Genomic DNA, 22,885 nt, shown 5'->3' on the forward strand with positions numbered 1-22,885 from the left:
TGCACACACACACACACACACACACACACACACACACACACACACACACACACACACACAACACACACATGCACACAAACACACACACACACACACACACCTACACACACACACACACACACACACACACACACACACACACACACACACACACACACACACACACACACACACACACACACACACACACACACACACACACACACACACACACACAACACACACACACACACACACACACACACACAGGTGGAACAGACATAAGCTCTCTCTGGACTTCTGATAGACAACCACTTAGCTAGAAGTCTAATGAGGCAGCACTGAGTCAAATATGTGTCGGGCAACTGTGTCAGTCGAGCCAGGGATGGGGGGAATGTGTGTATGTGTGTCTGTGTCTGTGTTGAAAAGCACTTTACCGTAATTACAAAATTACCGTAATGATATAAATGTATATTAACGTCATGAGGGTACGCTAATAGCAGAGCACTCTTTTTGTTGTTGTGTCTGCCGACTCTATTTTTCCTTTTCTCTCAATCTCCTTATCTTTATTCTTCTGTGCCCCCCTCTCTTCCACCTCCTCCTCCCTATCTCCCCTCTCCTTCCATGGCCGTGTGCGATGAATAGGAAGCAAATGAAGGATGTTTTAAGTGCTGTGTTTTGAAGGTTACAGTTCGATCTCAAGTGGAAATTGAACATCTCTCTCTCTCTCTCTCCCTCTCACTTCCTCTCCCTCCTTCTCGTCATCTTTGCCTCCTACCCTTCCTCTCCCCCTTTCCTCAATCTCCCCTCTCTCCCCCCCATCTCTCTCTCTCTCTCTCTCTCTCTCTCTCTCTCTCTCTCTCTCTCTCTCTCTCTCTCTCTCTCTCTCTCTCTCTCTCTCTCTCTCTTTCTCTCTCTCCAGCTCACTGTCAGGCCGTACAGGCAGAGAATGTGACGGTGTTGGAGGGTGGCACAGCCCAGATCTCCTGTCGCCTGCAGAACTATGATGGCTCCATCGTGGTCATCCAGAACCCTCGCCGCCAGACCCTCTTCTTTAATGGCACACGAGGTGTGTGTCTTGTCTGTGTGTGTGGTGTGTGTGTGTGTGTGTGTGTGTGTGTGTGTGTGTGTGTGTGTGTGTGTGTGGTGTGTGTGTGTGTGTGTGTGTGTGTGTGTGATATAGTGAAAGTGTGTTTCAATTTGGGTGCATGTGTGATAGAAAATGTGTGTGTGAAAGAGTTAGTGTGACGTGTGTGTGACGTGTGTGTTTATATTTGCGTGTGTGTGTGTGTGTGTGTGTGTGTGTATACACGCAGCTGAATTATGTAATAATGTCTGTCTCCGTCTGTGTCTACAGTACGTGTGTTCAGTAGGAACCTGCCTTTTAAGACTCATTAACTGTGACTTACATTTACATGTGTACATTTACATTAACTGTGTCCTCACTTCCATCCCAGCCGCTCCACGTTAAGTTGTCTAATCTCTGCCGAGTGGATTTGGGGAAAGGGTTCCGCTGTTTAAAATCAGAGTAGAAAGCACTTTACACTACTCCCACCACTGTTAGGCCCAATCCCAATTCCCTTTGCTTGGAGTGCGCTCAACTGGGTAGTGGCACTTCAGAACGGAGCTACAAGGGGAAGTTCAAGTTCAAGTTCTTTAATAGTTGTCATACAGAAGTACAGAATACTTTCATACAAAATGCTTCTTACTGTTACGCTCCAGAGACTGTGCTAGACAAGATAGTATCAAATAACATAATAACATAATATAGCATGAATTTAGAAGAAGAAAATGAGGTCACAGTGTTCGGTATAGACATATGTACAATGTTCTGAGTTACCATATAATATACAATACACAATACTATGCAGTGTACTAATGTACAGTACTATCTAGTGCAAAGCAGAAATGGGATGAGGTACAATTTTAGGTACAATTTACAGTAAGGTGTACGAGTTGTAGTGCAATCCTTCATCCATAAATATAAAGTGTGGGGAGTGGGTGCTACAGTGTGTTTGTTTAAAGTGGGTGTGTGCTATAAAGTGTGTGGAGTGGGTGCTACAGTGTGTTTGTTTAAAGTGAGTGTGTGCGTGTGGATGTGTGTGCTATGTGCGTTTGGTGGTTGTTGTTGTGTAGTGTTCATTCATTGTTCGTTTAGCAGCCTGAAGGGGTTGGAGTCTTTACGGAGGAAATGGGACACCCCTTGTTACAGCATCAGTAGTAAAATAATGGTAAATGGACTGCTGGATTATTATCCCACAACTTGCATGACCATTTGCATGTTATTGGTATCTAGGGACGTCTATGGACCTCTGGGAATGTATTCGCAGTTTCAGAAATATTGTGTCCGTTACTACGCTTGAGTAAATTGTAATGAACCAAAGGAGAATATCAATTATTATAATTTGACGGTAAATAACACCATGCCAAATCTTTATTATTGATGAATAATATTATGAATAAGTATGTTATTTAGTTTGGTCTGAAAATAATACCTTTGTAAAAAAAATGAAATAACAATTAATGCACAAACAAACCTGAATGAGACATGGCATGGATATATAACAATATAATTAACTCTGGGCATGCGTATATAAGTAGGCAGTGTAAAAAGGTCAAGGTGCAAGATGAGGGTATGTATGCCCTCTCAGTTATATTTGCCCTACAATAAATATAGTTACAATCTATATATAATCTAATAATCTAAAATCAAATCTAATATATATAATCTAAAAATGCTAAATAAAATGCTAAATATATGCTCTGATGAAGTAAGTATACAGTATACACATAAGGTGCAGTATGCATAAGGTATGTATGCCGTGATATACTTCATACGTTATATATTGTCCGTTTAGGTGGGAGTCAGACACACTCAGTGATGGAAGTTCCTAGTAGTTGGATGTCTGGCAGCGGTCCCTGCCCACTGTTGTGGAGCCTGATGGCCGCTGGTATGAAGGACTGGCTGAGGCGGTTAGTTGAGTGTCGGGGGGGTATGAGTCTATGACTGAATGTGCTTCTCATCTTGACTAGCTCATCATAGAGGGGGTGGGAGGGATTCTCCATGATAGCAGCCAGCTTCCTTCTCATCCCCCTCTCTGCCACCACCTCTAGTCTGACCAGCTCGACTCCCACCACGGAGCTAAAAAAATCTCCGGTTGCACGTGGCTTTAACTCTATGCAAAAAAATAAGTTATCCTCAATGGATTCTGCATCAACATATTTAACGTTGGCAAGGAGTTGGCAGTGGCCACTAATGTCTGTTTCATCATTGATTTGGAGGGGAAGGGCGGGAGCCGCGCCCCCACTGCAAAACAAGGTTTTTTTCCCAAGCAAATATTTTCTGATCAACTATTTCTTATCAACTATGTCATAATATCATGTTATTCATGAGGGCTTTAAAACATGAATGTAAGATGACTCGATCTGGAGGCCTGGGCTATAGAGGCAGGGAGCGAAATAAACTTTTTGACTCACCGGCCAGTGGCGGGTAGATGGGAAGAGTCTACCCGCCAAGCATATTTCTTACCTGCCAATATATATTTTATATATACAATTTTTTTTTAAATAAAATATATATTATATAATCATACTTGTAGTTGTATTATCTGCGAGACATCGCCACCACGCAATAAGTCAAAATGTTTGCTATCTGCAAACAGCTCCACTGTCTGTTTTGGCTGTGTTGCTCTTCTAGAAAAATAATCCTTTCAGGGTTGCCTATTGAAATACTGTACACTTTCCTACTGTACACTTTCCTGATTAATTGAAATGGGGGACCCTGATGTAAACAAGACGAAAGTCTTTCTCTGGTCTGCATCCCCTTAACAATTGTGTGTATTGAGCTGTACTGTATTGTACCCATTCTGCAATTTGTTAATAAAGTTTTCAATCAATCAATCAATCACACCTCCAGTACAGAAACATTGTTTGAGTTTGCGTGTCAGGTAGACCATTGATTGACAGTCGAGTCTGCCAATTACATCACATCGCTTGCACTCCGGTGCTGCAGCTGGACCCATTGCCCACCTCTGCTGTTGATAACGCTAGCCAAGTTATTATACACACAGATACACAGTGGGCCAGTGACTTTGGTGTAGGGGTGTAACAATGCATCGATCCTAAGGGGGAAATTCAACTGCATCGATTTGAAAATGTTAGAATAGATTATCGCAATTTTAATGTGTACACGTTATGTTATTGTCATGTCCGTTACAGCCAACACACCGACATACGCTACTGCATCAACGTTATGATTAACAAAGCAAGGCATTCGTTTTGTTGCATTAACGTTATATTACTATTGCTATCGATAAATCTAGGTGTTCTAAAATCTATTGCTATTGGTAAGAGAGACTATAATAAGTTGGTGTCTCGGAAAACGAGAGCCCTGATCGCGGAGTTTCAGGAAGTAAACAAGAAAAATGAGAGCTTCCGATTGGTCAATTGCTTTATTTCCCATGAAACCAGTCACTTCACTCTACTGTGATTGGACCGTTGGCTTGAGTGCAATGTGGGACTTGTAGTTTTTTAACGATCTCGCAGCGGAGGAAAAAAAAGACGAGAGAGGCTATAATCTGTATTCGCACAGCGTGCGCGTAATTGATTTTTACCGTTCGCATACACATATTTTTAGGGGCCTGCTTATGAACTACACGTCTACACGCCACACGGCGGGCAGCCCTCTAAGTGTCATGCGCCAAAGGTAAAAACAGACCGCCCCTGGCGGGCGGCGGGCTTTAGTTTCGGTCCCTGTATAGAGGGAAACAAATAATCAAGCCGATCTGGCGGCAACCAGTTTGGGAACTCCTACATTAGAACATGGCCTCGTTGCACACTTGCTTTTTAAAAGGCGGCATTATGGCAAGACTTCAATGTAATAATTGGATAATGAAGGCAGGGTCCTTTGTATTGCTCAAGGCCTTGTGTTGGATAAATGGTATATGTGTTGGAGAGTTTCCTTTACAGATTTCAGTTAATTAAACACAAAGTTGCCACCCTAGCCAAATTTACCAGAGCCTGATGCTGCGAGAAAACCTCTAAGCAAAGAAAAAAGGGAGGGAAAAGTGCAGAACTTTCACCTGCTCTTTGAAATTTGTGTGGGATGACTTAATTGGGGCTAATTCTTCTCATCCAATTTGTGTAGTGTGTATTTAATAATAACGCACTTAATAATGCATGTACAAAAGCAATGCTTCAGACAGTTAGTTGAGTAAGCCAAGGCTAGTATCCAAACTGAATGCATCGCTTGCAATCTTAATTCTAGATTCATGAACAGAAGTTGTTAAATAGATCTGTTTAACCTCTTAAACACTAGCCATATTTTCATAAAATTTGCCTAAAAGTACATACCCAAGTAAATGGAAGATTGCTCCACTTTGTGGGTGTATATGTGAGTAAGGATTTACTCAGACAAAGTAGACGTAGTTGACAAGGTTTATTAAGCGTACAACCCAGGAGAATTGACTTGAGAGACCCGGCGAGTCCCTGACTGGGGGGTCTCATAACGGGCCCTTTGAGACAGGGGAAACGCTGATCTATAATACTCATCGAAGGTGGGTGTGTCCAGGTGAGAGAGACAATTGGATTGGGGGAGTGAGTCAGGAAGGGGGGGTGAGTTAGGAGGAGGATGAGGGGAGAAACATGGTTTGGGGGAGGGTTGAAGGTGAGAGACTAAAGGTGAGTGGATGGGGGAGGGTAATGGGAGGGGGGTTGAAACATGGCTAGGGGATTGTTTTAGGGGGGGGATTATTATCCCACAACTTGCATGACCATTTGCATGTTATTGGTATCTAGGGACATCTATGGACCTCTGGGAATGTATTCCCAGTTTCAGAAATATTGTGTCTGTTACTACGCTTGAGTAAATTGTAATGAACCAAAGGAGAATATCAATTATTATTATTATTTTTTTTATTTATTATCTTTGACGGTAAATAACACCATGCTAACATTGACCAGATGTGTACAAATTGCCACTGAGCTCATTCAGTACCTTCTTCAGATGAAGTGTACTAAAATATAAGCAAACGAATAAAGGGAGGTCTGGTTGGGCGTCAGCAAAGACAGCCGACAGCTGTTCAAGCAGGGTGTCGGCAGGGGTGGCTGACTGGTGGCCTGGCTGGGAGTTGGCAGGGGTGGCCAACAACTTGAGAACAGGCTGGACCTCCATAGTCACTCTGGGAAGTAGAGACTCTGTAGCACTGGGCAGTAGGGACTCTGTAGCACTGGGCAGTAGGGACTCTGTAGCACTGGGCAGTAGAGACTCTGTAGCACTGGGCAGTAGAGACTCTGTAGCACTGGGCAGTAGGGACTCTGTAGCACTGGGCAGTAGAGACTCTGTAGCACTGGGCAGTAGAGACTCTGTAGCACTGGGCAGTAGAGACTCTGTAGCACTGGGCAGTAGGGACTCTGTAGCACTGGGCAGTAGGGACTCTAGCACTGGGCAGTAGAGACTCTGTAGCACTGGGCAGTAGGGACTCTGTAGCACTGGGCAGTAGGGACTCTAGCACTGGGCAGTAGAGACTCTGTAGCACTGGGCAGTAGGGACTCTAGCACTGGGCAGTAGAGACTCTGTAGCACTGGGCAGTAGGGACTCTGTAGCACTGGGCAGTAGGGACTCTGTAGCACTGGGCAGTAGAGACTCTGTAGCACTGGGCAGTAGAGACTCTGTAGCACTGGGCAGTAGGGACTCTGTAGCACTGGGCAGTAGAGACTCTGTAGCACTGGGCAGTAGAGACTCTGTAGCACTGGGCAGTAGAGACTCTGTAGTACTGGGCAGTAGAGACTCTGTAGCACTGGGCAGTAGGGACTCTGTAGCACTGGGCAGTAGAGACTCTGTAGCACTGGGCAGTAGAGACTCTGTAGCACTGGGCAGTAGAGACTCTGTAGCACTGGGCAGTAGGGACTCTAGCACTGGGCAGTAGGGACTCTGTAGCACTGGGCAGTAGGGACTCTGTAGCACTGGGCAGTAGGGACTCTAGCACTGGGCAGTAGAGACTCTGTAGCACTGGGCAGTAGGGACTCTAGCACTGGGCAGTAGAGACTCTGTAGCACTGGGCAGTAGGGACTCTGTAGCACTGGGCAGTAGAGACTCTGTAGCACTGGGCAGTAGGGACTCTGTAGCACTGGGCAGTAGAGACTCTGTAGCACTGGGCAGTAGGGACTCTGTAGCACTGGGCAGTAGGGACTCTCTAGCACTGGGCAGTAGAGACTCTGTAGCACTGGGCAGTAGGGACTCTGTAGCACTGGGCAGTAGGGACTCTAGCACTGGGCAGTAGAGACTCTGTAGCACTGGGCAGTAGGGACTCTGTAGCACTGGGCAGTAGGGACTCTGTAGTACTGGGCAGTAGGGACTCTGTAGCACTGGGCAGTAGGGACTCTAGCACTGGGCAGTAGGGACTCTAGCACTGGGCAGTAGGGACTCTGTAGCACTGGGCAGTAGGGACTCTGTAGCACTGGGCAGTAGAGACTCTGTAGCACTGGGCAGTAGGGACTCTGTAGCACTGGGCAGTAGAGACTCTGTAGCACTGGGCAGTAGGGACTCTGTAGTACTGGGCAGTAGGGACTCTGGAGCACTGGGCAGTAGAGACTCTGTAGCACTGGGCAGTAGGGACTCTGTAGCACTGGGCAGTAGAGACTCTGTAGCACTGGGCAGTAGGGACTATGTAGCACTGGGCAGTAGGGACTCTGTAGCACTGGGCAGTAGAGACTCTGTAGCACTGGGCAGTAGGGACTCTGTAGCACTGGGCAGTAGGGACTCTGTAGCACTGGGCAGTAGGGACTCTCTAGCACTGGGCAGTAGGGACTCTGTAGCACTGGGCAGTAGGGACTCTGTAGCACTGGGCAGTAGGGACTCTGTAGCACTGGGCAGTAGGGACTCTGTAGCACTGGGCAGTAGGGACTCTGTAGCACTGGGCAGTAGGGACTCTCTAGCACTGGGCAGTAGGGACTCTGTAGCACTGGGCAGTAGAGACTCTGTAGCACTGGGCAGTAGGGACTCTGTAGCACTGGGCAGTAGGGACTCTGTAGCACTGGGCAGTAGAGACTCTGTAGCACTGGGCAGTAGGGACTCTGTAGCACTGGGCAGTAGGGACTCTGTAGCACTGGGCAGTAGGGACTCTCTAGCACTGGGCAGTAGGGACTCTGTAGCACTGGGCAGTAGGGACTCTGTAGTACTGGGCAGTAGGGACTCTGTAGCACTGGGCAGTAGGGACTCTGTAGCACTGGGCAGTAGGGACTCTGTAGCACTGGGCAGTAGGGACTCTGTAGTACTGGGCAGTAGGGACTCTAGCACTGGGCAGTAGGGACTCTGTAGTACTGGGCAGTAGGGACTCTGTAGTACTGGGCAGTAGGGACTCTGTAGCACTGGGCAGTAGGGACTCTGTAGCACTGGGCAGTAGGGACTCTGTAGTACTGGGCAGTAGGGACTCTGTAGTACTGGGCAGTAGGGACTCTGTAGTACTGGGCAGTAGGGACTCTGTAGTACTGGGCAGTAGGGACTCTGTAGTACTGGGCAGTAGGGACTCTGTAGCACTGGGCAGTAGGGACTCTGTAGCACTGGGCAGTAGGGACTCTGTAGCACTGGGCAGTAGGGACTCTGTAGCACTGGGCAGTAGGGACTCTGTAGCACTGGGCAGTAGGGACTCTGTAGCACTGGGCAGTAGGGACTCTGTAGCACTGGGCAGTAGGGACTCTGTAGCACTGGGCAGTAGGGACTCTGTAGCACTGGGCAGTAGGGACTCTGTAGCACTGGGCAGTAGAGACTCTGTAGCACTGGGCAGTAGGGACTCTGTAGCACTGGGCAGTAGAGACTCTGTAGCACTGGGCAGTAGGGACTCTGTAGCACTGGGCAGTAGGGACTCTGTAGCACTGGGCAGTAGAGACTCTGTAGCACTGGGCAGTAGGGACTCTAGCACTGGGCAGTAGAGACTCTGTAGCACTGGGCAGTAGGGACTCTGTAGCACTGGGCAGTAGGGACTCTGTAGCACTGGGCAGTAGAGACTCTGTAGTACTGGGCAGTAGAGACTCTGTAGAGCTGGACAGCGGAGACTCTGTAGAGCTGGGTAGCGAAAACTGTGGCACCAGGCAGCAGAGATTCTGTATCGTTGGGATCTGAGTGGATGTGAGTGTGTGGAATCCAAGATGGCGACGCGCAGGTCGCAGCGGCTACTGTGTCTACAGGGATAGTAGATTTACAGGGTTTTTTGTAGATACAGTACTGAATTTTGCCATCCGGACACATGCAATTTGAAATATGAATATAGAATATAGAATATCAGGCCTATAATTACCTTATTATGGCCAAGTCATACATCTATGGATAGGGCCAAATCTCCTCTTTCTAATGGCAGTTACATCTGGATTTAGTACCACCAGGTGCCTGTTACAGGGCAGCAAAGACCGTGAATGAAATCTACTGTAAGTACAGTTACTTTTGTATAATGTCCATAGCTCCGCCATTTCCCCCAGATTGCAACACGTTTCTTTTGGAGACGTTCACAGAAAGGTAAAGAAACAATATACGCTGTATTTTATGGCAATAACGTTCAGGTTGGTTCGACCCGTGAGATATAATCACGAAAATAACGTCCAATATCTTTTTCCCCCACATCAGCCAGCTAAGCTTTGACAGCGGCTGGTGTGAATTGGATAGTGTCGCTTTATGAAATTTCTGAAATGAAGTTTTATCGAAAGCCCTAGGTCTCCTCTTTCTTAGGACTACAATGATTTCATGACGGCGTAGTTTCCTCGCATTTAAATCATCCGGTTCCTGATGCAATGCGCAGAGATTTCTATAAACTCATATTTTGCTAATAACGCTTCAAATCATTGGTAAACAAACGTAGTGCTGAAAATATACAATTTGACTGCTGTTAAAGTCTAGGGTTAGGGTCTTTACTCTTGGCTACATTTGAAGAAATGCAACATTAATTAATACAGACTGTATTGATATATTTATGATGTGAAATAAATCTCAACCCGGTACTGGGTCGATCGGGGTTTTTTTTTTTTTTTTTAACTTTATTTTTTAGCATTTATCGCTTTTCTGGTCAAGCATGACCGACAGATACAGGGTGAAACGGGATATAGATCAGGGGAAGACATTCTGGCAAATGACGGCGGCTCCGGGAATCGAACTCGGAGTCCACCGCAGCACGGTTTTCCCCGACGCAGAAATAGCGCCGAGATATGCGGTGAGCTACTGGAGCTCCCCCGGGTCGATTGGGTTTAATGGGTTAACAACTAGCTTGATACAATTATTCCGAAGCTGACCTAAAAGTCTGCTCACAAAAAGACCCTGTTTGGAACGTCCAGCCGATAGTTTCATCCTGTCTGCCGCGCGCCTCCTCTCATTAGTCACAGTGATCACGGAGCTGCCATAATTGGCTACTGTAGGTGAAGTCGCTACTTTGGGAAAGTTTGTTTTCAACCCTCCCCAATTCTGTCAGATCAGGACTACGTGCCATTACGTATTTAAACAGGAGCCCTCCTCCCCCGACCCAGACTCCCCTATCTATCCCTCGAGACGTGGACTTGCTCCTTCAGAGAGTGTGACAAAACACAATTGGAGAGAGTAGAGGGAAGAAAGGAAGAAGGGAGAGAGAGAGAGAGAGAGAGAGAGAGGTGGCAGAATGAGAGAGACTGAATGGGAACGATGAAAGTAGTAGTAGAGTGGGAGACAATGAGACAGGGGGGCCTAGGGGTTAAAGTGAGAAACAGTGACAGACAGAATGAAGAAAGTGGCGGTTTGGAGAGAGACAGTGGAGAGAGAGAGAGAGAGAGAGAGAGAGAGAGAGAGAGAGAGAGAGAGAGAGAGAGAGAGAGAGAGAGAGAGAGAGAGAGAGAGCAATGGGAGACGGTACCGGGGTTAGACGAGGTATAAAGTATAGATGGAGGTCTGTGACTAATGTGGTTGGTGTTAGCACAGAAAGCCTTGTTGGGACCATTTTCCGGGAGCGTAAATGACATCTCTCTCTTTTTCGCTCCCTTCCATGTTCGATCACTCACTGTGGGCCACTTCCAATCCGTGTCTATTATACCATCTGCCATCTAGACATGGCTTTTTTCAGTGCCCGGCAACACTGAGTGCCGAGCCATTCCATACTTAGCGGTCCAAACAAGCTTCTACACAAGACCCGAGTTCAATGAGGGTTCCAGGATTTGCGGGAGTGCGACTCGTAATGGCTGTATTTTAGGAGATTGCAGGGCTACAGATAGCTGTAATAGAGCAGGCGTCTGTCCAAATAGACCTCTTTTGCTTCGGCGGCCTGTGTCTATCTTGTCTCCAACTCTCACTCTCACCCTGGAATGCAAATGAGGTGGGATGGGAAGAAAGAAAGAAAAGAAAAAAGGTTGACGTTTTGGAACAAAATGGTCACATTTAGTTGCCATTTTGTAGAGAAATAACGGAAGAGGGGAAAATATGTACCTATCTGCGGGGGAGTTGTACTCTCACAGGTCTCTCTCTCTCCCCATTCGCGGAGGAGGCATTTCAGGGAAATAGGCTGCTGCTGCTCCAGGAAGTGTGGACTCACTCCACTGCGCAGATTTCCTCTCTCCTGTGGATTTCTGTCTCTGTCTGTATCATTTTTCCTGCTCGCTTCATTGTGTGTAGATATTAGTATTTTCTCTCTCTCTCTCTCTCTCTCTCTCTCTCTCTCTCTCTCTCTCTCTCTCTCTCTCTCTCTCTCTCTCCCTCTCTCTCTCACACACAAACACACACACACACACACACACACACCACACACTCACACTCATCCATCTGTGTTATGATGAATTATGCTGTGAGATGGTGGGGTGTAGCTCCAGGGGATGTGTATGCCAGAAGAAGCCGACTGTGAAGCGATGAGGTAGTTGGACCCAGTTGCAGGACAAACTGGCAGGATGCAGATGATGAAGAGTTAAACCCTCACCAGGAATATCTATTGAAGGCAGGTAGATGCAGACAGGCAGGAAGGAGCAGGCGGGGAAAACAACTGTCTGACAGCCGAGCTGACTAACCTAACAGGAACTAATAACTGGCAATACACATAGGACAGGCAATACACGTAGGAATGATCTCAATGATCACACAAAACTGAACAGGAGAGAGAAAACATAAATACACATGGGGGAAATTACAAACCATAAGGTAGATTACAAACAGCTGGTAAGACAAACCAGACATTCCTCCAAGCCAATGAAGAACACAGAGCAGGGTGGGTGGAGGGGGTCTGGAGGAGGGGGTCAGGGGAGGAAGGGAGCAGGAGAGACCTGAGGCAGAGGGGTTGACCAGGGGTTGAGCAGAGTTCTAGAGACTGGCAACATCAGCGGGACCACTCTGGATGTCAACCGGAGTACAGAACCGGTGACCGATGGCTGAAGTGCAGGACCGGAGGTCGGTGGTGGAAGTACAGGCCCAGAGTTAGGCGGCCGGAGTACAGAGCAGGAGACAGACCACTGGAGGTCTGGTTGGGCGTCAGCAAAGACAGCCGACTGATGTTCAAGCAGGGTGTCGGCAGGGGTGGCTGACTGGTGGCCTGGCTGGGAGTTGGCAGGGGTGGCCAACAACTTGAGAACAGGCTGGACCTCCATAGTCACTCTGGGAAGTAGAGACTCTGTAGCACTGGGCAGTAGAGACTCTGTAGCACTGGGCAGTAGGGACTCTAGCACTGGGCAGTAGGGACTCTGTAGCACTGGGCAGTAGGGACTCTGTAGAGCTGGGCAGTAGGGACTCTAGCACTGGGCAGTAGGGACTCTGTAGTACTGGGCAGTAGGAACTCTGTAGCACTGGGCAGTAGGGACTCTGTAGAGCTGGGCAGTAGGGACTCTAGCACTGGGCAGTAGGGACTCTAGCACTGGGCAGTAGGGACTCTGTAGTACTGGGCAGCGGAGACTCTGTAGAGCTGGGTAGCGAAAACTGTGGCACCAGGCAGCAGAGATTCTGTATCGTTGGGATCTGAGTGGATGTGAGTGTGTGGAATCTAAGATGGCGACGTGCAGGTCGCAGCGGCTACTGTGTCTACAGGGACAGTACTTTATCTTGTTGTTTGTCTTAAGTTTCTGTATATATGCTGGGCGTGCAACTATACTGTACAACCGACAGGATTTATTGGACATTGGAAAGAAGTTCGTAATCCAGGAGTTCAACCCGAATGGCTTCCCCGCTGACATAATCAGACCACCAGCCCTGCGATGGCAGGGACTCCCGGTGGGCAGGGTATGTCAGAGGCGGCGAGAACGCAAGCAAAAGAGGGAGAAGCGGGCCGGGCTACACGCTAGGCTAGCCTCCTCTCCACTGAAAGCTCCACTCCCCAGCATTTTTTCTTGCTAACTTTCGCTCACTGGGAAACAAAATGGATGAACTCAAGCTGAGGCTGTCCACACAGAAATTGATGGAACACTGCAACGCTCTAATACTGACTGAAACCTGGCTGAACAAGAGCATAGCCGATGCTGTTATCCAGCTAGCTGGCCGCAAAGCCCTTCGTGAGGACAGAACAGCTGAGTCGGGTAAGACGAAGGGCGGAGGACTTTGTGTTTACAGTACATAAACAATGCCGTGAGTACCAACAAGGAAATCATTGAGAGACATTGCTCACCTGAATCGGAATATATGATGGTTAAGTGCAGACCTTTTTATCTCCCTAGGGAGTTCACTGCTGTCATTATTGCCGCTGTTTACATCCCCCCCAGTGCTAATGCTAAGCTAGCTCTACTGGACCTGTAATGTACCTGTACTGTATGTGACAAATAAACTACTACTACCTGCACAGCGTGGTCGACGAACAACAAACAAAGCACCCCAACAGTGTTTTTATAATTGGAGGAGATTTTAATCACACAAACCTCAAGTCTGTCCTACCCAAATTCCAACGGAATATATCCTGCCTCACTGAGGTGAGAATACCCTAGACCAGGTATATAATAACATCAAGGATGCTTACAAAGCTATCCCATGTCCCCACCTTGGTCAGTCAGACCACCTCTCCCTATTTTTACTACCCACATACAGATCACTTATCAAGCGAGACAAACCAACAACCAAGACAGTCACTGTTGGGCCTGAGAGGGCAGTGGCTGAGCTCCAGTACTGCTTTGCTATCACTGACTGGAACATGTTCCACCGAGAGGCCACCCAAGACATTTTAAATGTATGCCTTTTCGTGCTTCTCTACATGAACTGTTGTATTGGATCTGTTACCGCACAGAAAACCATATGCATATACTAGGGGTGTAACGGTACGTGTATTCGTCCTGCGAATTTACGGTACGGCCGTCACGGTACGGTACGTGCAGCCATACGAAGAATACGCCTCGCAAACACACCAGTCACGCATGCAGGCACTCGCGGGTTCTGTGCGAGAACAGCGCGCGTCGCCGGGCACACCGAGTCTGACTTCAGAGCAGGCAAAAGTGCACGGAGGAAGGCACATTTACATTGGAACAGCTGCAGGGGCATTACAATTTTACAGTTTGATTTCGTTTTCTTGTTCGCCCAATAATGTTAACCAAATGAAACCAATGGAAAGACACACACACACGCGTCGCCAACACACACACCAACATTCTCCTCCGCCGGACTCTCAGGCACAGCTGATCAAATAAAAAAAATAAACATACTTTTCCGGACTGATCATCTGAGCTCCTCTCCAGTTGAACTGCTACTGTGTTTAAATCCAAATAATCCTCTGCCATTGTTGTAACATGTCATCTGTTCTCTATAGTCTTCAGTCTCGTGAAGTTAAATCTACAAGTGAAACTGAAACTTAACAAAGATAAGTTGTTAAAGGGGCAGTAGGCAATTAATTTACTCAGTGGATGCCTGAACACAGAATGATATTATTATTATTATAATAATTATCATAAATATATAATAATAATTATCAATATTTAGTTTCTGTTGTACCGAACTCGTACCGAACCGTAACCCCAATACCGAGGTACGTACCGAACCGTGGCTTCTGTGTACCGTTACACCCCTAGCATATACCCAAACCAGAAACCCTGGATGAACAGTGAGGTTTGTCTGTTACTAAAGGCGTGTGACACTGCATTTAGGTCTGATGACATTCTGGCCTACAGCACTGCCCGGTTCAGTTTAAAAAAGGGAATTGGGTCTGCAAAATGAAACTACACACAACAAGTAGCAACAAGTAAACAATGACCCTCTGCATCTGTGGCAAGGCATACAAAGAATTACGGATTATAAGAGCCTGAAAAACAGCCCTGTGGTCACTGGTGCCTCTCTTCCAGATGAACTGAACCACTTCTATGCCCGCTTTGATGACAGACTGCTCACCTCTGAGGTTAAATCCTCCTTAAGCAGAGTGAGCACACACAAAGCTGCCGGCCCTGATGGCATACCTGGACGGGTAATCATGGCATGTGCCGTCCAGCTGGCTGAGGTGTTTACTGACATCTTCAACCTGTCCCTGGCCTCAGTGATAGAACCCACATGCCTAAAAACTACTACCATTATCCCCGTTCCTAAACAGTCATCACAGTAACCTGCCTGAATGACTACTGCCCCATTGCTCTCACTCCCATTATAATGAAGTGCTTTGAGAGACTTGTACTGAACCACATCAAGGCTACCATCCCCCCCTCGCTTGATCAACATCAGTTTGCCTATCGCTCCAATAGGTCGACAGAGGATGCCATCTCCACTGCACTTCATTCCACCCTCACTCACCTGGATCAGAAGGACACCTATGTCAGAATGCTGTTCATTGACTACAGTTCAGCATTTAACAACATCATCCCCTCAAAGTTGGTCCCCAAACTGCTCCACCTTGGTCTGAACACAACACTCTGGACCCTGGACTTTTTGACAAACAGACCTCAGACTGTCAGGTTGGGACATTAGACCTCCTCCACCCTGACCCTGAGCAGAGGGGCCCCTCAGGGCTGTGTGTTGAGTCCTGTCCTCTACTCCCTATTCACCCATGACTGTGTGCCTGTCCATGAAGCCAACACCATCATTACATTTGCGGATGACACCACAGTGGTAGGCCGGATCTCTGATAACAATGAGATGACATACAGGGATGAGATCCAACACCTAACAACATGGTGCTCCAACAACAACCTCGATCTCAATGTAAAAAACAAGGAAATGATAGTGGACTACAGAACATAACCCCATCTACATCAATGGCGCTGAGGTTGAGCGTGTGTCAAGTTTCAGGTTTCTGGGTATCCACATCGCTGAGGACCTGACATGGACCCTGAACACCTCCTCCCTGATAAAGAAGGTCCAACAACGCCTCTACTTTCTAAGGAGGCTAAAAAGAGCCAACCTGTAAAAAAAACACTTGGCCAACTTCTACCGCTGCACGACAGAAAGCATTTTAACATGCATAACGGCGTGGTATGACCAACCAGAAGGCCCTGCAGTGGGTAGTTAAGGCAGCAGAGTTGACCATCCGCCCCCAATTACCCACTATCAAGGACATCTACCTGAAGCGCTGCATGCGGAGAGGGCGTAACATCATCCGCGACCCCACCCACCCCTGCAATGGACTGTTTGTTCCCCTGCCAAGTGGGAAACGGTACAGGTGTCTCCGGGTTCGCATGAGATTCAAAAACAGCTTTTTCCCCAGGACTGTAGCCCTGATGAACTCTGCACTCTAACCACTTTACCCATCACATGCACTATTATGCACCGTCACTTTACTCGACTACCACCATGAATGCTGCACTTTACTGTCTCCTATAGGTTTCTTATATTTTTATATTTTATCTAGGTATTTTTAAGTGTCTTATGATGACTGTGATGATGATGATTTATGTGTGTCTTTATATTTGATTGCCCTGTACTGTCTCTGATTGAACACAGACAATTTTGTTGTATATGTGCCTCGCTCATTATACAATGACAATAAAACCGAATTTAATCTAGAGCTATGTGGCAGGGGCTCAAAACGATGACAGACTACAAAGGCGCCTCCCTCAAACTGAACAGTGACATCTCCTTAGCAAATGACCTCAATACCTTCTATGCGAGGTTTGATGCTGGTAATAACAACACCAGCTCACAAGCCACGGCAATGGGGGGGGGGGGGGGTCGGCTGCTGATGGAGGCGCAGTGTTCAGGGTAACAGAGCATGAGGTGAGGCGGACCTTTAAAAAAGTGAATATCAGGAAGGCAGCAGGTCCGGACGGCATCCCCGGCCGCGTCCTAAAAGTCTGTGCCGACCAACTGGCCCCAGTATTCACTGACATCTTCAACCTGTCCTTAGAACAGGCTGTCATCCCCACCTGCCTGAAGAAGTCCACTATTATCCCTGTACCCAAAAAATCCAAGCCTGCTTGCCTCAACGACTACCGCCCTGTAGCTCTCACCTCCATAGCCATGAAGTGCTTTGAGAAGCTAGTAAAGGGCTACATCTGCTCCTCCCTCCCCATCAACATGGACCCCCTGCAATTTGCATACCGCCCCAACAGGTCCACGGAGGACGCCATAGCCCATGTGCTGCACACAGCAGCATCACACCTGGACAAGAGGCAGGGGAACTATGTGAGAATGCTATTCATCGACTACAGCTCGGCATTCAATACCATAGTCCCCTCCATACTCATAGCCAAGCTCAGGGACCTGGGCTTGAACTATGACCTCTGCCAGTGGGTCTTGGACTTCCTGACTGGCAGACCCCAGGTGGTGAGAGCAGGCAACTGCACCTCCTCATCCATCACCCTCAACATAGGGGCCCCCCAGGGCTGTGTTCTGAGTCCCCTCCTCTACTCCCTGTACACACACGACTGTGTGGCTCAGCGGAGTAGCAATACAATCATCAAATTTGCTGACGACACAGTGGTGGTGGGCCTGATCTCTGCCAACGACGAGAGGGCCTACCTGGAAGAGGTCAAGGTCCTGGCGGGATGGTGCCAGGAAAACAGCCTCTCCCTGAACGTCAGCAAAACAAAGGAGATGATTGTGGACTTCAGGAGGTCGGGGGTCAAGGACTACAGCCCCCTCAGCATCGACGGGGCACCGGTTGAGAGAGTCAACAGCTTTAAGTACCTCGGAGCCTACATATCCGAGGACTTGACATGGACCACACACATTGACAGTGTTGTGAAGAAGGCACGACAACGCCTCTACTTCCTCAGGCGCCTAAGGAAGTTCCAAGTCAGTCAGAAGATCCTTAAGAACTTCTACTCATGTACAATAGAGAGCATCTTGACCGGCAACATCACCTCCTGGTTTGGGAATAGCACTGCACAAGACCGAAGCAGACTACAAAGAGTGACACGTTCAGCCGAACGCACAATTGGAGGGGGGCTCCCCACCCTCCAGAACATTTACAACAAGCGTTGCAAGGGCAAGGCTAAGAGAATCATTAAAGACTCCAGTCACCCGAACAACTGCCTCTTTGAACTGCTGCGGTCAGGCAAGCGATACCGGAGTCTCAAGGCGAGCACAGAAAGACTCAGAAGAAGCTTCTATCCCCAGGCCATCAGGCTGCTAAACGAACAATGAATGAACACTACACAACAACAACCACCATAGATCCTCCCCTACACAACAACAACCACCAAACGCACATAGCACACACATCCACACGCACACACTCACTTTAAACAAACACACTGTAGCACCCACTCCACACACTTTATAGCACACACCCACTTTAAACAAACACACTGTAGCACCCACTCCCCACACTTTATATTTATTGATGAAGGATTGCACTACAACTCGTACACCTTACTGTAAATTGTACCTAAATTGTACCTCATCCCATTTCTGCTTTGCACTATATAGTACTGTACATTAGTACACTGCATAGTATTGTATATTATATGGTAACTCAGAACATTGTACATATGTCTATACCGAACACTGTGACCTCATTTTCTTCTTCTAAACTACATGCTATACTATGTTATTTGATACTATCTTGTCTAGCACAGTCTCTGGAGCGTAACAGTAAGAAGCATTTTGTATGAAAGTATTCTGTACTTCTGTATGACAACTATTAAAGAAACTTGAAACTTGAAACTAAAGGGGACATGCATTGCTATTCCTAGCACTATTTGGGCAACTTTACACAATTCCTGTGAGTCTATGGAACACCTCTGTAAGGTTTTATTAAAAAAAATCATTGTTTTATATTTCTAATCAAGTACTCAAAAGCATGATTTTTCTCACTTTGGATTTCAGGCTGTGTTGGCCTGGTTCCGCCCATAAGCACTTTGAGTGACAGTCATCCACACAGTCTGCGACTGGCAGACAGAGAGAGATATAGAGAGACTGAGGGGGATACTAATTAATTTCGTCGCAGGGGGGGCATAATCCCATGTGACAATGCATTGGTAACTTGTTTCAAATGACAATATATACCTCTGTGATTATTATTGTACGGATCGGAATACGGGCGTGCACGTGGGAGCATGCACAAAGATATTACAGTGATATGCTGCTCCCGAGTCCGACTGCCTGCGAGAGAGAGATAGAGACAGAGAGAGACAGAGAGAGAGAGAGAGAAGAGAGAGAGAGAGAGAGAGAGAGAGAGAGAGAGAGAGAGAGAGAGAGAGAGAGAGAGAGAGAGAGAGAGAGAGAGAGGGAGGAGAGAGGCACGGAGCACTGTGTATACAAACGCTACGTGTGTGAGATAAGACAGGTCCCCTTCTCTCTCTCTCTCTCTCTCTCTCTCTCTCTCTCTCTCGCTCGCTCTGCCTCTCCCGTTTGAGGAAGGGTTTCACTCGCGCTACAACCATAGAGCCAATCAGATCACAATCAGCTCCACCAGCGCCGAGTTACGTCATCGAGCGAGTCAAATCAAAATGACCTAATTAAATGGAGGAGGAAATTATCTCAACTGAATGAGAGCAATCCGCCAATATGGTATTTAGAGACACAGACCCATTGATACTAACTCCTATTACTATAAAACAATGCTAGACACTGAAAAAAAGCCATTTATGATGCATGTCCCCTTTAATTTAATTTAATATCCTGCGTCGGAAATCATGAGGACTGCGTCTCTTTTTGGAGACTCCATGTAACCCCGTGAAAATGGCATGAGTGGTCCCATCAAAGGGTGACCACTGGACACCAAGGTGGCTCCCCAGTTGTTCCTTGTACGGCTCCTGGGGTTCAGGGAATGCATAATTGGGACAGACTTGTAGCAGGCACGCGGGCTCAGGACAGGCAGGACAAGCCTAATTGACTGGAGTGCAAGCTGAGATGCAGTGTGAAGGCTATCATGCTGGTGGCTATCAAGTTGTTGGCTAGCATGCTGTTGGCTAGCATCTGTTGGCTAGCATGCTGCAGGTTACAGTAGCTGGCTGGGTAGCATGCTGAATGCTAGCAGACCGGAGTGCAGGCTTAAGGTTAGCATGCAGCTGACTAGCATGCTGAAGGTTAGCTGGTTGGGTAGCAGGCTAAAGGTTAGGAAACAGGACTGCAGGTTAGCTGACTGGGTAGCAGGCTAAAGTCTAGGAAACTGGACTGCAAGCTGAAGGTTAACAGGCTGGTGGTTAGCATGCTGCTGGCTAGAGGACCAGATGCTAGCAAACAGAGCAGTAGTCACGTCCCTTGCAGTTCCAGCTAGTAGTACTGCTAGGCTGCCTGCTTTTCATTAAACCTCCCAAAGCACCATTTGTAGAGCTACTTCCTTCTGCTATATAGGAGGTGATACAAATGTTAAGGAGAGAGAGAGAGAGAGAGAGAGAGAGAGAGAGAGAGAGAGAGAGAGAGAGAGAGAGAGAGAGAGAGAGGAGAGAGAGAGAGAGAGAGAGAGAGAGAGAGAGAGAGAGAGAGAGAGAGAGAGAGAGAGAGAGAGAGGGAGGGAGGGAGGGAGGGGAGGGAGGGAGGGAGGGAGAGAGAGAGGTATGTGGAGGGAGGGGGGAGGGTGATTTGGCAAGGTTTGGCACCCAGTCGATACAAAGTGAGTTTGGAGGATCTTTATGAGGATCTATGGATATTGAGCCACTGTCACCCCAGACTACTATTAGCATTATTTGTTATTATCATCATTTTCTGCCGAAAATCGATTTACCCTTTTTCTACAAAAAAAGAAAAAAATTGTTCTGCACGCCTCCATCTCTCTCTCTCTCTCTCTCTCTCTCTCTCTCTCTCTCTCTCTCTCTTCTCTCTCTCTCTCTCTCTCTCCCTCTCTCTCTCTCTCTCTCTCTCTCTCTCTCATCCTACCGTCCATTTCACTCCTTCCTTTGAATTTGTTCATTCTGTGTAGTGTAGTTGCATCAGCTCTTTGGTCCAACAGTCCATGATCGCTGTAGAATCGCTCATTTTGAGCGATGAGGCAGTTTACTTTCTCTTCCATTGCACTCCCCCATTATTTAGCTTTATTTTTCCTCAACGGCGATATTTGCCCCTGCCTGTTCTCTTCTCTCGTGGCCCTATTGAGCTGTCTTTTACCATTCCATTAACTCAAATTGGGAAAACCCACTCTACTTAACAATTCACGCTATAACCAAAGACAGCTCAAGCAGTATGTATTTTGGGTCGTTTCTGTCATGTCCTTTCTTTCATATTGATGGAGTGCTTAGAATTGCTTCATTAATACTAACTGGGAACTCTCCCTGAACCTCTACATCCAGACTAGCTCTTCAATGTGATTGTGTGTTGGTATACGTTAGTGTCGGCCGGCTGTTACATATAAATGAGCACATTTCAGTCAGTATCTTGGCCATTTCAACAGCAGTTTCCATGGCATTTTCATGCCACCGCTCCGCCAAAACTCAATACGGGACCGCTATGTTGAGGCATTTTATGAACTGCCTGACATAATTACATATTTAATATTCAAACGGAAGACTTAATTGCGGCAGGGTTTCCGTTAGAAAAAATTGTTGCCGGTCTCAGGGTCCGGTAGATTTAAATCTACCGGTCAAATGAGAGAAATTCCGGTCAGAGTTTATTGAGCTTAAAAATAATTGACATCCTCAAGGCATGTAGATTTATAATATTTTAACTTAAAACTAGGCTACTTTTGCGTATACAGTCATTATATTCCAAATAAAATAAGTCCAGAGACTCCGTGCTGCTGCCGATTTTAAATCAAATAGGTGTCTGTGGGCAGTCGCCCGACATTAATAAACAGCAGTCTGTTATAATCACATTTTTGATGAGCTAACAAATTCCGTTATATTGGACATTTGTATTAATTATATCAAGCGAAGAACTGAGAAATTTGGCAGAGAGAGACGGCAACATTATCGTGGGTTTGCGTGATGACTCTCTCCACCTCGCAACGACTTATTTGCAAAGAGTATGTCGCTGCAGAGCAGCAGATTCAGCTGTTTTAAGGCTCTATCTGGGGACCGCTCAACAGCGCCCCCCACCCAACAGCTGAATTGCCAATGGCTGAATTGGAGTACTGCACTGTGCCAGTACAAATGGGTGGGTTATGGTGGATTCTGTGGCTCTGCAGCTGCATGCAGTCGCAAATCTAGCAGCAATCTCCCGCTGACACAGCGGTGTCATTATTATACCTGCTTGGTGAAGCAACGATGAAACAAATGTAATGATTGTTTCGTTCAAGTTTCAAGTTCAAGTTTCAAGTTTCTTTAATAGTTGTCATACAGAAGTACAGAATACTTTCATACAAAATGCTTCTTACTGTTACGCTCCAGAGACTGTGCTAGACAAGATAGTATCAAATAACATAGTATAGCATGTAATTTAGAAGAAGAAAATGAGGTCACAGTGTTCGGTATAGACATATGTACAATGTTCTGAGTTACCATATAATATACAATACTATGCAGTGTACTAATGTACAGTACTATATAGTGCAAAGCAGAAATGGGATGAGGTACAATTTAGGTACAATTTACAGTAAGGTGTACGAGTTGTAGTGCAATCCTTCATCAATAAATATAAAGTGTGGGGAGTGGGTGCTACAGTGTGTTTGTTTAAAGTGGGTGTGTGCTATAAAGTGTGTGGAGTGGG

General features: G+C 46.9%; 1 protein-coding gene across 1 annotated transcript in view; it reads left to right on the forward strand.

Moving 5' to 3' along the window:
* Window positions 1-22,885, forward strand: part of LOC311246506 (cell adhesion molecule 4-like) — a gene marked incomplete at its 5' end in the record, with an annotated part of 156,332 nt that overhangs the window by 6,747 nt on the left and 126,700 nt on the right. Inside the window, 1 exon segment of the mRNA XM_084336656.1 lies at window positions 902-1,048. Coding sequence (XP_084192782.1) covers window positions 902-1,048 — 147 coding nt within the window.

Source organism: Notolepis coatsorum (genome assembly GCF_963971535.1).
Source record: "Notolepis coatsorum genome assembly, chromosome: 19".
In the NCBI taxonomy this organism is placed as follows: Eukaryota; Metazoa; Chordata; class Actinopteri; order Aulopiformes; family Paralepididae; genus Notolepis; species Notolepis coatsorum.